This window comes from Aspergillus fijiensis (assembly GCF_003184825.1).
Source record: "Aspergillus fijiensis CBS 313.89 unplaced genomic scaffold BO72scaffold_106, whole genome shotgun sequence".
Lineage (NCBI taxonomy): Eukaryota > Fungi > Ascomycota > Eurotiomycetes > Eurotiales > Aspergillaceae > Aspergillus > Aspergillus fijiensis.
In genome coordinates, this window is record NW_024469082.1 from 68,605 (window position 1) to 83,484 (window position 14,880).

At 51.5% G+C, this 14,880-nt stretch overlaps 4 protein-coding genes across 4 annotated transcripts; 1 reads left to right on the top strand and 3 right to left on the bottom strand.

Moving 5' to 3' along the window:
* Window positions 1–593: 593 nt before the first annotated feature.
* On the bottom strand, window positions 594–2,341 carry BO72DRAFT_19172 (TLC domain-containing protein). The gene is made up of 2 exons (XM_040939538.1): window positions 1,741–2,341; window positions 594–1,666 (listed from the first exon to the last, which is right to left on the bottom strand). The coding sequence occupies exons 1-2, from the start codon at window positions 2,218–2,220 to the stop codon at window positions 926–928; spliced, it is 1,221 nt and encodes a 406-aa protein (XP_040795336.1). The 5' UTR covers window positions 2,221–2,341; the 3' UTR covers window positions 594–925.
* Window positions 2,342–2,987: 646 nt separating this feature from the next.
* Window positions 2,988–9,837, bottom strand: BO72DRAFT_19170 (uncharacterized protein). Its single transcript, XM_040939537.1, has 3 exons — window positions 9,493–9,837; window positions 8,595–9,389; window positions 2,988–8,534 (listed from the first exon to the last, which is right to left on the bottom strand). The coding sequence occupies exons 1-3, from the start codon at window positions 9,558–9,560 to the stop codon at window positions 3,044–3,046; spliced, it is 6,354 nt and encodes a 2,117-aa protein (XP_040795337.1). The 5' UTR covers window positions 9,561–9,837; the 3' UTR covers window positions 2,988–3,043.
* Window positions 9,838–10,670: 833 nt separating this feature from the next.
* Window positions 10,671–11,413, top strand: BO72DRAFT_463942 (60S ribosomal protein eL27; the record flags this gene model as incomplete). The annotated part of the gene is made up of 3 exons (XM_040946618.1): window positions 10,671–10,724; window positions 10,999–11,335; window positions 11,406–11,413. 3 exons carry the CDS (start codon window positions 10,671–10,673, stop codon window positions 11,411–11,413), a joined length of 399 nt encoding a protein of 132 aa, XP_040795338.1.
* Window positions 11,414–11,651: 238 nt separating this feature from the next.
* On the bottom strand, window positions 11,652–12,666 carry BO72DRAFT_490637 (uncharacterized protein; the record flags this gene model as incomplete). Its single annotated transcript, XM_040948143.1, has 2 exons — window positions 11,652–12,541; window positions 12,647–12,666. 2 exons carry the CDS (start codon window positions 12,664–12,666, stop codon window positions 11,983–11,985), a joined length of 579 nt encoding a protein of 192 aa, XP_040795339.1. The 3' UTR covers window positions 11,652–11,982.
* Between the last annotated feature and the right edge of the window lie 2,214 nt (window positions 12,667–14,880).

Genomic DNA, 14,880 nt, shown 5'->3' on the forward strand with positions numbered 1-14,880 from the left:
ACAAGATAAGCTAACCAATCACCCAATCTATTGAATCAGGTTCCTGTCTATGACATCGTCCATCTTCACGTTTGTACTTGCGGACTCACATCCGGGCAAAGATTCAAAGCTTCTCTGATCTTTCTAACTGTTTGATTTTAAGGGGAAGGGAGCGGGGGAGGGGCGCTTACGTGGTGTTTGGACTTTTCTTATCCGGGATGCTTAAAGTCGGTGACTTTTTTTTCTTTTTAACTTCTCCTTTGGCCGTTTATCTAATGTCAACTGAAAACGTCTTCCATGTTTTGTTTCTCCCGGGTTGTTTTTCGGTATGTGTAACGCCTACTTCAGGCGAACGGTCAGAGTCTGGGCAGAAAATCTTCATGAAGGGTGCGGTAACACGTGGATTACGGTGCTCTAGTACTCTCTTGCCCTATCTCGGGGTTGGAAAGACCTGCACCAATTGGGATGCGAAGACGTTGATGAAGATATAATCTTTGCGTTTGAGTCACGTAACACGGCATGAATCATCTGAACCCATGGGGAAAAAGAGCAACAGAAAAGACAGACCTCATAACACCGTACCATCCCGTCTTGCATGAACTCGGATCACAGCATGGGACAAAGAAATTCAATACAGGGAACAGGACACTTCGCTGAATCAGTCGAGTTGGAAAAACATCGAGAGCATGGGATTAATAAGTAAGCAATGCGACCACGAACAGATTCAGAAATGCGATGATGTGGAACTGTAATAGCCCGGGGGAGAATGAAGCTAAAAATGAAAACGATTTCCCTTTATAAGAGTGGATTTAGGCCGAGGTGAGTTGGGACAAGGGGTTCTCTTCGTATCGTCTCGTTTGTTGTAATGAAGGGACAAGTTGGAGATGATGTCGAGAATCGGACGTGAATGGAGGCCCCTAATGGGGAGGGGGGAGCGGGATATTCTCTATGCGGCGGCCACATGAGCCTTCCTCTTTCTCAATTCCTCTGCGAGACCCGTATCCACGGCGGAAGCAAGCTTCTCCTCGGATACATCCTCCAAGAAAGGGCTGCCTTCCTCCTGCTCCAGCTTCGAAGCAGCCTCCAAGACAACCTGCTGAGCAATGTCCTCCTTCAGTTGATTAAGTTTCTCTGCCTTCGTGGAGTCCGTCACGGCTCCCTTGGAACGCTTCTCCTTTTCGCTAGCGGCGGGTCCGCGGAACCGTTTCAGGACGGTCTCGACCATCTTGGAGAACCAGAAGTAGTTGAGGGAGTTGAGGACCACGTTCGAGATCACGTAGGTCAGCACCAGCCAGGTTGGGGTACCGGTGGCGGTGTAATTGGCATACTTGGAGAGCTCAAGCTGGGCCTGGGCACGGGCTCCATCCAGACTACCGCCGAGAGAGGCGTCGTGGGTCCGGAACACCTGGGCGGTGATATCGACAGGTTGGTTGAGAGCGGTGGCCACGTCAGTAGCATCCCAGGTCTGTTTCAGGGCGTACCACATGTCTCTGTAGACGTCCACGGATCGCCATGTACCCCAGACAAGACGACAGCTGAAGAAGGTGAAGAGGAGCATCATGCCGTTGTACCACTGAAGCTTGCTGCCGGTCATGTTGACCTTGTCAAGGAACCAGTGGATGTTGAGGAAAGGGCTGGAGAGCTCGTAGAGGATGAAGACGGAGGAGTAGTAGTTCACGAAAGGTCTCTGCAGTCAGAAAATGAAACAGTTAGTTGGGAGTGAGCTACAGCTTTCAGAAAGTGGGCGAGAAATGTACGTACGAAACCGAAGCTGAACACCCACAGGGCACTAATGGCGTGAAACAGCATTCCGACACCAAACATCTTGATGTAGACGGTACTGACGATCAAGTCATAGACAAAGTAGCCAGCAGCGCAGGCGGAGACCAATCCACAGACTCCTGTGTAGCCGTAGACCCGTTCGGCGGTGTTCATGGAGGATCGCTCTTCGTCCACCCACATAGCCCATAGGGCCATGGCGTTGATGAAGGTGCTCTGCACCAAAGACACGACATGGACATCCCAGTTGAGCTTAGTGCGCGGGCTCAGTTTGGGGTAATGGCGTGGGAAGAGCAACGGAGAGAGACAGGGGGAGAGGATGTAGTGGATGAAGAGGTAGCCGGTGAAGGACAAGATGATCTCGTGGGCATGTTCGGTCACAGCGGGCACGTTCAGGTAGAGAGCCCAGGGCTCAACAACTTCACGCAGCCATTCCGGCGGCGGGGGAAATGGGTCCAACATTCCGGCTGTTGACCACTCCCCGGACTTACTTGACAAGGGAGGGGCTATGTCAATAGTGTGAATGAGGAGAACAGGAAGATGAAAGCGAGAGAGTAGTCGGAGAGATGGAGAGGGGGGGAAAGAAGGAAGGAAGACGGAGGTGGAGACGGAGACTAAATTAGTAGTAGTCAATGGACTAGTCGGTCTAGACTAGACTTCAACTAGAAGCAAGGAAGAAGGCCCTGAACCATATTTAAGTCTCCAATGGAGAGTTTGAGCATCAGGGGTCATGCTCAGGACTGGACTGGACTGGATGGACTGGACAGTACATGGTTATTGCAGCAAATTCCGGTCAATGCATGCAATAAATACCGCCTTCCCCCCATTGTTGTTTTTGGCCTGATTCTGGTTCTGTTGGGGAAGGAGAAGGCTGACTCAGCAACCAGGGGGGGGGGTAAAGAGCATGTGATCGATGATCCGTTTCTTTCTTTCTTTCTTTCTGTCATTTATTTACTTAATGTGCTTCATTTCCGTTCATTCAAACTAGGAACAGTTGAGGGACTATCACATATGATTCTTCATCACAAAAGAAATCAAAGTACAAAGTACAAAGTACAAAGGAAACCGTTCCAACATCATCATCCTTCATCCTCCTCTAAAAACACTCGGATCTCTTCAAACAAAAGCATTCAGCTCAATCAATCGCTGGAGTGGGTGTGCAGTAAGTTATAGTAGTCGTAGTATATGCTCATGAAGAATCAACATCAACATCACGCGACGTGAATCCTCGGGGTCAAACAGGGTACAAAAGAAAATGAGTGACAAAAGGTCATTCCACGGGACTTCATGCCGCAACACTTGTGACCTCGGGTCCAATACCACTGTCACTGTGCTGCCCATAAACCACCAATTTCGAAGACTGCTCGTCCAACTTGAGCGGGTGATCAAATTCTTCATCATCCTCGAAGCCCTCTTCTCCCACCTCAGACTCCTCAGGGTCATCTGCCGTCGTCGTTTGAGCATCATCGTCAACCTCCGATGCCTCGCTTTCACCCTCGTCGTGATCGTCCGCTACGGACCGTGGGCCGACTGAGCTAGTGGCGCTTACCCGTCGATCGGCGCCGGAGACCACACTGCCGGGTCCATAGACCATGCTGTCTGCATAGGTCCCTGTGTAGCTGGTTCTTCGCTCGGTCCCTGCATCGCTCCCGTCCTCGCTCTGATTCTCATCCTCTTCTGGAAACACTTCATTCTCCTTGTTAGCGACGGAGCTCTTGCCGCCCCAAGAGGCTTTCCGCTGGGAGAAGTTGGATTTGACGGAATGGCTACGTTTGAGACCCGTGAACCCGCTGCTTGCGCTCACATGTCGATCTCCAGCGCCTCGATTCCCAGTCACGTTGCTGAGACTGAGAATGCGTCTTTCCTTGCTGCTGGTGGGAGGCGCTCCAGATCCGGCCCGCGATCCAGCGGGGCCTCGCTTCTTTAGCGCCATTCCAACGCTGCTGCCGAGAAAGCTGCGGACATCCTTCGCAGTACTGGCGGTACTTGCAGCACTGGGACCTCGAGCTCGTGATCCACGCGCCTTCTTCATATTCAGACTGTTGGGCCGGCTAAGAAGAACACTCCGAGCATGGTCCAGGACACCTTCCAGGATCCGCTTCTCCAGGCTATCCGCGCGGTCCTCCATGAGCTGCATCTCCTCGTGACGAAGCTCGAGAGCCATCTCCAACCCAGCGACTTCCTTGTTCAGTTTCGTGGTCTGTTTGATAAGGTTGTCCTTCTCGGACTTGAGGCTGTGGATGATGTTTAGGAGAGAGTCCTTCTCCTCACGGAGGGTTTCAATCTCGGCTTCCACTTGCTCCCGCTGTGCATTTCGTCTTTCAAGAGCGATCGCTGCCTCTTCAGCCTCCTTTCGCCGTCGCTCATTGTCTTCCGCGATCATGACGGATTGGGCTGCGAACATCTCGTTCATTCTTTGAGAGGTCTCCATAATGTCCCTGTGCATCTCGTCAAGCTTCATCATCTGATTAACGGATTGGTCGGTGTTGGTGGCATGGTCGATCAGAGTGTCCAGCTTATCATGGACCGGTGCATTGGAGTTGGTAGCGTGGTCAAGGAGCTCTTCGAGCTTTTCGTAGACCTGACCATTGGTACTTGTAGTTTGACTTAGAAGCTGATCCAGCTTCTCATGGACTTGGTCATTGGTAACCCGTTCCATCAGGGTGCTCAGTGTCTCTTGAACCTGATTATTCTTGGCATGTTCAAGGAGATTGTTGAGCTTCTCTTGGACAGGGGTGTCGTCGTACTTCTCGGGCTCCGGTGGCGGTAGGGCTGGGAGCAGCGGGGTGATTGTGGAAGGGATCGTAGAAAGGTCCATCCGGATCTCCTGCGCGGATTTCTGCGAATGGTCGTAGTGCTGCCCGACGATCGCGAGGATTTGCTGAATGGATTCAAGCACTTGTGGGTGGAACTCATGCAGTTGGCTTTCCACGCGATCAGTGGCAGCAGCAGCTTTCTCGAGGTCTGATCGAGCTTGCTCCTGCTGCGTCTTCACTTGATTGTGCATCTCCTCCATCTTGTTGTAAGACTCGTCGACCTTCTCGAAGAACGTTTGGGCGTCGACAGTCATGCGCTCGCAAGCTTCAGTAACGCTGTTACCCATGGACCCGATCACAAGCTTAATATCTTCTGCCAGAGCCTTGGTGCTCGTGACTGCCTCAAGGTGTGCATTGTCACGATCTGCAGCCTCAGAAAACTTAGAGTCCAGAGCAGTGTCCATGGCGGCGTGGACCTCATCATACTTCGCCATGACCTCTCCGAGCTTCTCGTCGATCTTCGAGCCCAGCTCGACAATGATGGCTGCTCGGGTCTCATCCTGCTTGACCATGGCAGCAGCGTCTCGCTCCTCTTTCTCCAGCTTGGTTGCATCTTGTTCACCCCGCGCCCGCTCGAATTCCCGGTTGATGAGCTCGGTGAGTTCGTTCACGTTCTCGACGGTGGTGAAGCTTTCTGCAGACACTGCAAGACCCTCAAGTAATTGCCTGAGCTCAGCAAGCCCTTGGTCACTGCCATCAAGCTTACTCTTAAGCTCGTCACCGAGGCCCTCGACGACGGCCCTGGCCTCTTCGATTTTCTCTGCGAGACCTGCATGTTCCACTTTCCGTGCATCAAAAGCCTGGCCAGTCATCTCATTATCGGCATCGACCTTTGCGCGGAATTCTGTGACAAGTGCGGTCAAATCTTGGATTTCCGTCTTAGTCGGCAATGTCTCGACGTCTGGCAACTTGAGTTCCTCAACCTGGGTCTTGACCTCGAAGATCATCGCCTCAACGGTCTGCAAGTCTGCTTTGACCAATTTCTCGGCGTTATCTTCTTCGGGCGCTGCTTTGCCCTTTAACTCATCCAGGGCGATCCACATGTCCTTCATGAGCGTCTCAAGCGTCCCAATCTCGGCTTTTGTCGGGCCTTCCGATTCAATGCGGGTGGAAAGCTCGGAAATGGCTTCTTTCGTCTCTGCAACGATCGCTTCCAAGCTTTGCAGTTGCTCTGCCTTGGCAATCTCATCTGCAGCCGGAAACTTCATCTCGTCTAGCTGAGACTTGGTGTTGCGGAGCAATGTCTCTATAGCGTCCGTGTCCTCCTTTTTCGCCGTTGTCTCGTCCGCAGGTTGGTCGCGGGCAACAATTCCTGTTACAGCGCTCTGAAGTTCGTGCAGGCCAAGAAGGACTTCATCGAGATGCTCCTTCTTGACGATGTCTTCCGGAAGCTCGCTGCTTCTAGGAGCACCTTCAATAGCCTCAACCTTGGTCTGAAGCTGTGAAATCAAGGTTTTCAGTGCCTCAAAGTCGTTACTCGTACCGGGGTTGATGGGCTCGCTTGGAACATTGGCTAGCATCAATTCCCCTCCGCGAGTTGTTTCTGGCTCGTCATTCAACATATGACTCTCCGTATGAGACTGACGCAGCATTTCAACGTCCGCTTTGAGACTGCTAAGGCCTTCCTTCAGCGTGTCGAGGAGCTCGGAATGATCAAACTCCACTGGCTTCTCCAAGAGCTTTGCAAGATCCTCTTTGATTGTACCAAAGCCGTTGTTGACTGTATCAATGAGTTCGCTCGTGGCCGCAAGCAGATTTTCACCCGCATCCTTGGGCTGATTATTCTCCTCGCGGAAAGTGTCGAGACTCTCACGCAGCGCAGCGATAATATCTTCTTTGTCGCTATGCTTTTCGGTGGGCTCTGCTAGCTCCGTCGGTTCCGCGCGGACAAGGCTCATATTCATTGTGTCACGAAGCTCTTCAATCTGCTCCTTGATTATTTTGGTGATTTCCTCGTTGTTCGACGATTTTTGCTGGTCAGAAATGTCACGAATCGCATCTAGGATCTCATCTTTCTCGGTGGACACGTTGCTTCGAATAAGAAGATTACTTATAGTCTGTCGGAGGTGTTCGAACTCCTTCTCCATGGCGTCAAGAAGCTCGGGAGTATCAGGATTGCCGCGAGAACTGTTAGAGAGAGCAGTTTCTGTTATGGTCTTCTCCATATCAGCCTGCAACAGTCGGAAACCTTCTTTTACTGTGTCCATGATCTCGTGCTTCGCAGAAGACTCCGCTGCAGTTGCAGCGTACCCCTCCAACTCCTGTCGCACAACAGCAATACCATCCTTGATAGCATTGAGCAGTTGCTCGCTGTCTCTCTCGTTCGTTGAAAGGTGGTGGCTCAGTTCTTCTTTCATGCCATCGAGGTGCTCTTGAAGTTGTTCGAGCATCTGGTCGCCAGAATTTTGGTTTGCAGCGTTTGCTTCTTGTAAGCCAGCGGAGATAGCTTCCATTAGGTCGTCTCGGTTGAGCTCAATTTCACGCGTGATAGCATTCTGGCTTTCCATTCCTTCTGCAATGGCATTGAGAATCTCGTCGCGGGAGACACTCGGCTGGACGTTGGTGGTGAGGGCCGATTGATGGGCAGCAAACGCTTCGTTGAATACATCAGCCACATCTTCTTTGGTAATGTGAGGGTGTTCTGTAGCCTTGGTTGAAGCGAAATGCACCTCGAGGCCTTCTGACAAGGCACTTAAGATCTCATCGCGGCCAAGCCCTGAGTCAAGAGATTCTCTACTCAAGGCACTCTGGGACGTAACAGACTCGGTAACTGCCTGCAGTATCTCTTCGCGAATCCCATCAAGGTGCTCAGGTCCGAGGGCTGGAGGAGCTGGAGGCTCAAAGTTTGCGAGGCAATCGTGAATTGTTTGTACGATTTCCTCTTTCGTGATGCTTGGCGGTTGCTCAAAGCTCTGCATACCAGCTTGAACGGCTGTGAGCACCTGGTCGTAGGTAACAGCCTCCTCGTGCTGCGGCTTATAATCCTTCAGACCTTCTGAGAGGCACTCAAGGATCTCGTCTCGCTCTAAGCCAAAGTTCTGCAGTTCGATTTCGGGCTTGTACGATTCCCACGCTTCTCTCACTGTCTCGAGGATGTCATCCCGTTCCAGTACGGGCCCTTGAGGCTCGGGCCGTAATTGCGAGAAGTCTAGCTCGTCCAGGGCTTGCTTGACGATGGAGTAAATTTGTTCATCGTTCACATTAGCTCGGAAGTCAGAGAGCGATGAGGCATGGAACTTGCTGTCTTCGATGATCGATGCTAGCTGTCCTCTGAGGTCGTGGAGGCTATTCTCAATGATCGCAGCAACCTCTTCCTTCTGAAGACCGCTAGGCTTGTCTTCAATAGCTCGAGAGGATTCGGCTTCTTCAATTTGGCGGGCCAAGTTTCTGCCCATTCCTAGAACCTCCCCACGCAATTCTCGTACTAGGGCTTTCACTTGGTTTGTCATGCCGCCCCCTTCAATGACGCTGTTCTTTACGATCTTCATTATAGCAAGCATCTCCTCCGTGCGGTGATCTTCCATGGGGACAAGAGCGCGCTCTGGGTTGGCATTTATGTCTTCTGCGCCCATAGATTTTGAACGGGCCAGGCTGTTTTGGATGTTTGCCTGTTCGTCATCGTCGAGCTCGCGGGCGTGTGAGCGAACCAAAGCCTTGCTTTGAGCTTCATCCTTAACAAGATTTAGAATCTCCTCTAGCATAGTCGTTACAGCGCCATCATTCGGGTTACCGGACGCCTCCGATATGGGCCTAGCTTTGATCTCCTCCGCGACTTCCAAAAGCTTGTCCTGATTCTCTTTCGTCGCCATCTCTCGCAGGACTTTCTCCAGCAGTGCGATACTTGCCGAGCCATCGGAAATTGGTGTGGGTGATCCGCACAATTCGCGTTCCATCGCTGCGGCGAAAGGATTAGGGCTAGACATTCGCGGTCCCGCGTAGCTCTTTTTCGAGTTTGGAGAACTATCCGGTTCCCTGTTGTTAATACCATTCTCAGAACCCGGTAGAGAACTGAAATCCCACCTTGTGGCAGCCTCAGAATCAAGGAACTTCGAGGCCAAGCTAGATGACAGATCACGGAGGCTTTTTCGTATGTCTTCATCTCGGGCGTTGGTGGCGGCCTTGAGACTCACAAGGTCGGTGGCATTGTCTTTACTCCGTCGGCTCAACTGAGCCATCTCGCGCTGAAGATTGCTGGCAATATCCGTGAGACTGTGAATTTGGGTAGACAAGGACTCGAAGGAATAGGGATCAGGGCGCTTGGGCCCCACAAATGGGTCCGACTCGATGAGCTTCTGTGGTGCATCACTCTCCAGGGGTAATTGCATGTTCTGCAGTGCTAGCATGGTTGCCGAAGGTGGAGTACTCTCTCCAAGGATCGGTCTGGAGAGATACCGGTTGGAAATGAGAAGGCTAGGCATGTCTCGTTCAGGTTCTCTGGAGTCTGGCGAGCTGGGCGTCTTATTCAGGGCCGACTTTTCCAGCGACTTGGATCCTGGCTCGAAGGTTGAGGCCCGTTGGGGCCGCTCCGGCGACCTGTTCTCCAGGTAATTGAGGAACTCGGACCGAGCATCTGTGTTATTCTGAAATGATTGCATACGCTTATGAAATTGGCCTTTGATGAGGGACTTCTCTGGTGATTTAGGTGGCATGGGATTAGTCGTGTATGGACTAGGAGCATTTTCGCGTATCTTTTCTGCGAAGTTGGCCGCTGCGGCTTGAATGCCTGGGGAGACATTCGATCTGGTCACAGGGCTGGTAGAACTGGGGTTCATGGGTAGCGGAGGGGGTGCCCGTTCGGGATCCGAACTGTCCCACCTTCGTTTCCACGAATCCAAGGTCAGTCATCCATCGCTTTTTATGAGATGAAACTTGAGGATCTTCGGAGACCCCCACTTCAGGGCACGAGGTTGGCACGTACATGGGCACGGACTGATGTCTCAGCACCAGTTCTCGGTCATGAGAATTCTCACGACTGTGTGAAGGCATGATGAGCTTTCAATTTCACTTGTTCCTGGGAGGGGTGGAGCAAGTGGCGTGTGTGTCTGTCGATGTCTGAGCGGAAAGTGGATCGATGGATGGATATCCGCAATGTGTGAGAAGGAGCTATGATCATGAAAAATGCGCCGCAAGTCAAGGTCGTGAAGGCATAGCAGGTCGTCAAATCGCGCAAGAAAAGCAAATGGGCAATTGTGTCTTGGGTAAGAAGCGCACAGTAAGAGCAGGTATCACGAAAGCAGGAACGACAGAAAAATGGAGATTGAAAGCAAATGCGCTTGCTAGTATTGAAAGGGCACGAGGGCGGGGAGGGCTGGGGAAACAACGGCGGCAAGGAACAACAGCAAACAGCAACAGCAACAGCAACAACGTCAACAACTGCAATGCGACAAACGCGGACAAGATGCGAAACTGGCGAGACAGGCGAAACTAGCAAAATTGGCAAAACTCGGGGGGGAAAGGAATAAACTCCCGAGGTGATCAGTTAATATAGCGGGCAGTTGGACCATGGAAGTGGAGTTGAAGGCTGGGAGTAGTTGGTAGCTCATGGGGCATCAACCGCCGTTCGGTCCAATGTGCGGCGTACACATCAAGGATAGCCTCATAGCAACCGATGCCCTGGCTGGTTGTCCCGTAAACAATCAGCCAAGCCTTCTGGAGGTGGCTGGGGATGGAGGCGGTGAGTGTGGGTTTGTTGGGTTTGTTGAGTTTGCTCTAACGGCCTGATGGCCTGACGCAATCGCATCGAAAGCCTGATCGAAACCATTTGCCGCCTGAGGCAGGTCCCGGCAACCGCAGCTGCCCAGTGTCTCGGGCGCTAAGCCATTTTAGGAGCGCTTACCCAGAACAGCCTAGTAGCCATCAGTCGGTAAGGTGACCAATGGAGTGCGGGCACACAAAGCCCTGAGCCCTCTTCACTCAAAAAAAATAGACCGTCGAACGCGGAGAACCTCACTTACTCGACCGAAGCATCTCGACAACCACCCCATCGACCTGCCGCTCACCGGGACCTTCACAATGAAGTGTTAGTGAAATGCCGCCTCATCTCGATTTGTGTTATCGCGTCGTCGATCGAAAAACTGACAGGATGTTACGATAGTCATGAAAGTGGGCCGTGTGGCCATCATCACCCGTGGCCGTTACGCCGGTAAGAAGGTACGACAACAATCTACTTGATTTTCTGGCACTGGAATACCCATATATACGGAGGACAACGGAATCGCTGTGGAAATACGTCTCGTCTGCGAAAAAAAAAATGGAGAATTGAAAAGAGCCGGGAATTCGGTGGGAAGAAATGGCGTGGAGGCAAATGGTCGAACGATCGGACGAGGGCGACAACTGCGACATCCGAGAACGAGGAATATTATTTGGTCGGCTTGGAATCACACTGGATATATGCTGACGAGGGTCTTTCTTTGCGATTTGACAGGTCGTCATTGTCCAGCCTAACGACACTGGCTCCAAGGCGCACCCCTTCCCTTACGCCATCGTCGCCGGTATCGAGCGCTACCCCCTCAAGGTCACCCGCCGCATGGGTAAGAAGACCGTCGAGAAGCGCAGCCGCATCAAGCCCTTCATCAAGGTCGTCAACTACAACCACTTGATGCCCACCCGTTACACTCTCGAGCTCGAGGGTCTCAAGGGTGCCGTCTCCAACGACACCTTCAAGGAGGTCTCCCAGCGTGAGGACGCCAAGAAGAACGTCAAGAAGGCCCTCGAGGACCGCTACACCAGCGGCAAGAACCGTTGGTTCTTCACTCCTCTGCGTACGTTTCACCCTCCGTCTCCCGACGCTCGCGGCTCGTTATCCCGGCGGCATTGCTGACGGTTCTACAGGTTTCTAAACGGGATAATTGGGGCGTTTTGTCGTTTGAGCGCGCAAGGTCTTAGATGAGGCAAAGGGAAAAAGAAAAGCATCGAAGACGTCCAGTTCATGAGCTAGGGATAACGTGCAATATACCATAGCTGGAGGAAGAATGGGAACGCGTCGATGTACAGGTCCAGGACTTGGCCCATTTTCTTATTTACATGAGGGAAGCCACTCAGATCTGGCGTCCGTCTCGAAATGAAATGGAAAATATGAACAAATTCAATTTCTTTTTTTTTTTTTGTTATGAGTTGTTCTCTGGCCTGTGGCATCGCCTTTGGTCCACGATTCCTCGGCTATTGACTTGATCAAGTTGCCAACATAGCAATCCCCCAATCACACCGTGTCGGACGACATCGATTCGAAGTCCGGCAGATTTGTGCACACTCCTAACTCGATTCTACCGTCGCATTCTGATGCCAATCGATCCTTGCCTTTTGCTTCTTGGCCATGACAGCATTACAAGTTTCCAACGTACGGTCTCGAATACTGATGTCGGATTGAGATTGCCTGGGACTCGTCGGGCCTAGATTGTGCTCGGCTTTATCATTTGCCGTCCCGTGCCCCCGCCCTCACCTCGAGAGTCCAGGCATTCGACAATCTCCATGCTGAATCCAATCCCAGCTCGTAGGGATCGATGTTGGGGTAAAAGCGGAGCTCTTCACACGGATTCATCCCCACGATCGACCACAGTAATTGTCTGTAAATCCCTTTGGGCTCCCCAACCCCCGACCATGACGCACTTCCGAGACCAGGGGGCCATTGACCGATGGCCATCAGCGAATAGTCGGCGTATACCTCAATGCGACCTGCCCAGTACATGTACAGCTGGCAACCAATGCTGATATCGCGCACAAGGGGGTATAGATATGGCCCTGGAGATAGTAGAACGACGTACCTAGTAATGCTCACCCCTCCCCGAATCCTGTTCCCTCTGCGCGGTGCTTTGGGGTGGACTTTCAGCCCATGATAAGGTACAATCGCTACCGCTTTTTCGGGCTTCTTGTCGAGATCCTCATAACCAAAGTACGAGGGGTCAGCGACAAACTTTTCTGTAAAGAGCAAATCGCGGTTTCGAAGTTGTCGGTTGTTCCCCGCCGTGCCCCTACGAAACTCAATGCTATGCTCAAATTCGGATAGGCGGGACCTAGGCCTCTACCTTTACGGACTACCTACGGCGTTTGGAGAGGCGAGAGATGCAGGATCTTACAACATCCGCCTCCCGGGCATGCGGGAAAAGTGTGGGCGTTCCGTAAAAGCTGCATAGAGGGGTGCAGAATGGGTATACTGTTGTAACGCCCAAAATAGCACGGAGCTAAAATGTTTAACCAGGCTGGCTGGTTGGGCGGGTTAGACCTGCCAGGAAGTCAGTGATGGAATGGTTAAACTCTACAGTCTCGCCATCGTAGCCCAGAACGCCGGATAGGCGGCGCGAAGACAACACAAGAGCGATGGAGGGAGGGAGGGACATAGCTCCAATAAGCACTAAATTGGACGTTTTCGAGACGGGCAAGAATCTAATGCATGGCATTGAGTCCAGTACGCTCGGCGCCATAGCGCCTAGACCACCAAGCGCACTGAACTACTGTAGGAGAAGTCCAGTCCTAAGGGCAGGACCTTCATTCAACCATGCAGGGAGTCGGATGGAATCATGGGCAACGCCATCCAAGCCTCGGGTCCAGGCGCAGCGAGAAATACTTGACTTTCCTTACTTAACTCGATGGGAGTAATTCAGCGGAGAAGGTTGTCCGCGAATTGAAAGACTATGAATCAATATCGGTCGGCGAGTAAGTTGAGTGCGCCATACACCACCGTTAATGGATCAGGTCTATGTGGTTTTGAGATGTATCCAGTTGGCGGCCGGTTTCCCAGCTTGTGACAGTAGCCGCCCTCCTCCGATAAGGAAAGGCGCTAAAAGGGGCCGGATTCAGGAAGTTTTGCCTAGGAAGAAGATTCTAATGTCGACTGCACGTGTAAGTGACATGGGGAACAAAAGTGCAGATGTCCTGATTCGAATCTCTTGAGGCAAATCAAAACGAGGTGCTTAGCATAATCTAGGAAACATGGTGTGTAGGATGTACTACTGTGGGATGGATGGATGGATGGTGGTGGTGGTGATGGACGTAAGTTAAGTCCGTGGTTGACAAGAAAAGCCGCGAGATGGAAGACCCACAATCACATGCTATAAACTCATCACCCCATCGATGAATTCCATCATCGTACTCAGTACCATCATCACCACCACCATCGAGAACGCGAGACTTTCGGTCGCCAACCCTATCTAACTATACGGACCACCCAATGATTCTTTAAGTGCTTCGTTGAAGTACCCTGCTGAAACCACAAGGTTGCCACATTGACAACGCAACTGTAACAGTTCTTATCGGGCGGCGGCTCCCATTGCAAGTTCCAAGTAGAAATGCGGGAGGCTTTCATGAGGGCTGGGTATGGCGTTGACTCCACCTCGTCGTCCTTTTTTTTCTTTCCCCTCTCTTTGCCTTTTGCTCTTTCTCCTTTTTTCCTTTTCTTTTCTTTTTTTTCTTCTTTTTTTCTTTTTTTTTTCTGTGCTGAGATTTCACCTGCATTCAATACGGTTTGCCCTCCCTGTACAGAGCAGGCATGAAAGCAAGAAGAGGGGTTAAACCCTGGTCAGATCTTCCTTTGCCATCAAGCATCGTTCCGAGTTCCAGACCTTGGAGGGAGGGAGTGATTGATTGATGGTGAACAGGTAACCTATGACGAAAAATGTAGCTAGCACGAGCAACACCCCTTCCGTACGACTTGACTAAGTGGACACTTGCCAGTTAGCCAGTCACTGGATGCCCCTCCATAATAACCAAGTTCAAGTTGGGTCGTTTACTTCTTAATCCGGCTCCGCTATCACATGCTGCCAACTGCAACTGCTCCGATGTCCTCGAGAATAAGAGGAAAATCCAAAATTAAAATGATAAACGATAATTCCAACAATAATATTAACCCTCAATTATTCTGGCTGTACTCCGTAATCTCTGGAGAGAATTAGGGAATTGAGGAATTAGGCCCAATTACACTCAATTTCAGCTATTCTTGATAGCATGTGGTACCTCTGATCAAGCCGAGCTGTCTGTCTGAGCTACCTTTAACAATTAAGTTACCTGCGGTTCATCTTGTCTGGGAGGACCATTCCGACTGCATCTTCCTTAGCAGGGCAGGTTGATTGCTATCTTTCATACTCTACTTCACTTACCTACTACCTACTTCTTCTAATTTACTTTAAGGTTGTACCCTCCCTCGAAAATTCACCTGCATTTCCTTTCTTCCCTCCCTCCCTCCCTCCCTCCTTCCAAATTCCCAATTCTTCCCCTCCTTTCTTTCCCTTCCCTCCCTCCAGAACCTTTTATTCTCCCTGCGCTCGAACTCTTCTTCCGGAGTTTTAATCGTATTCCCACCCCCATTCCCACCCCC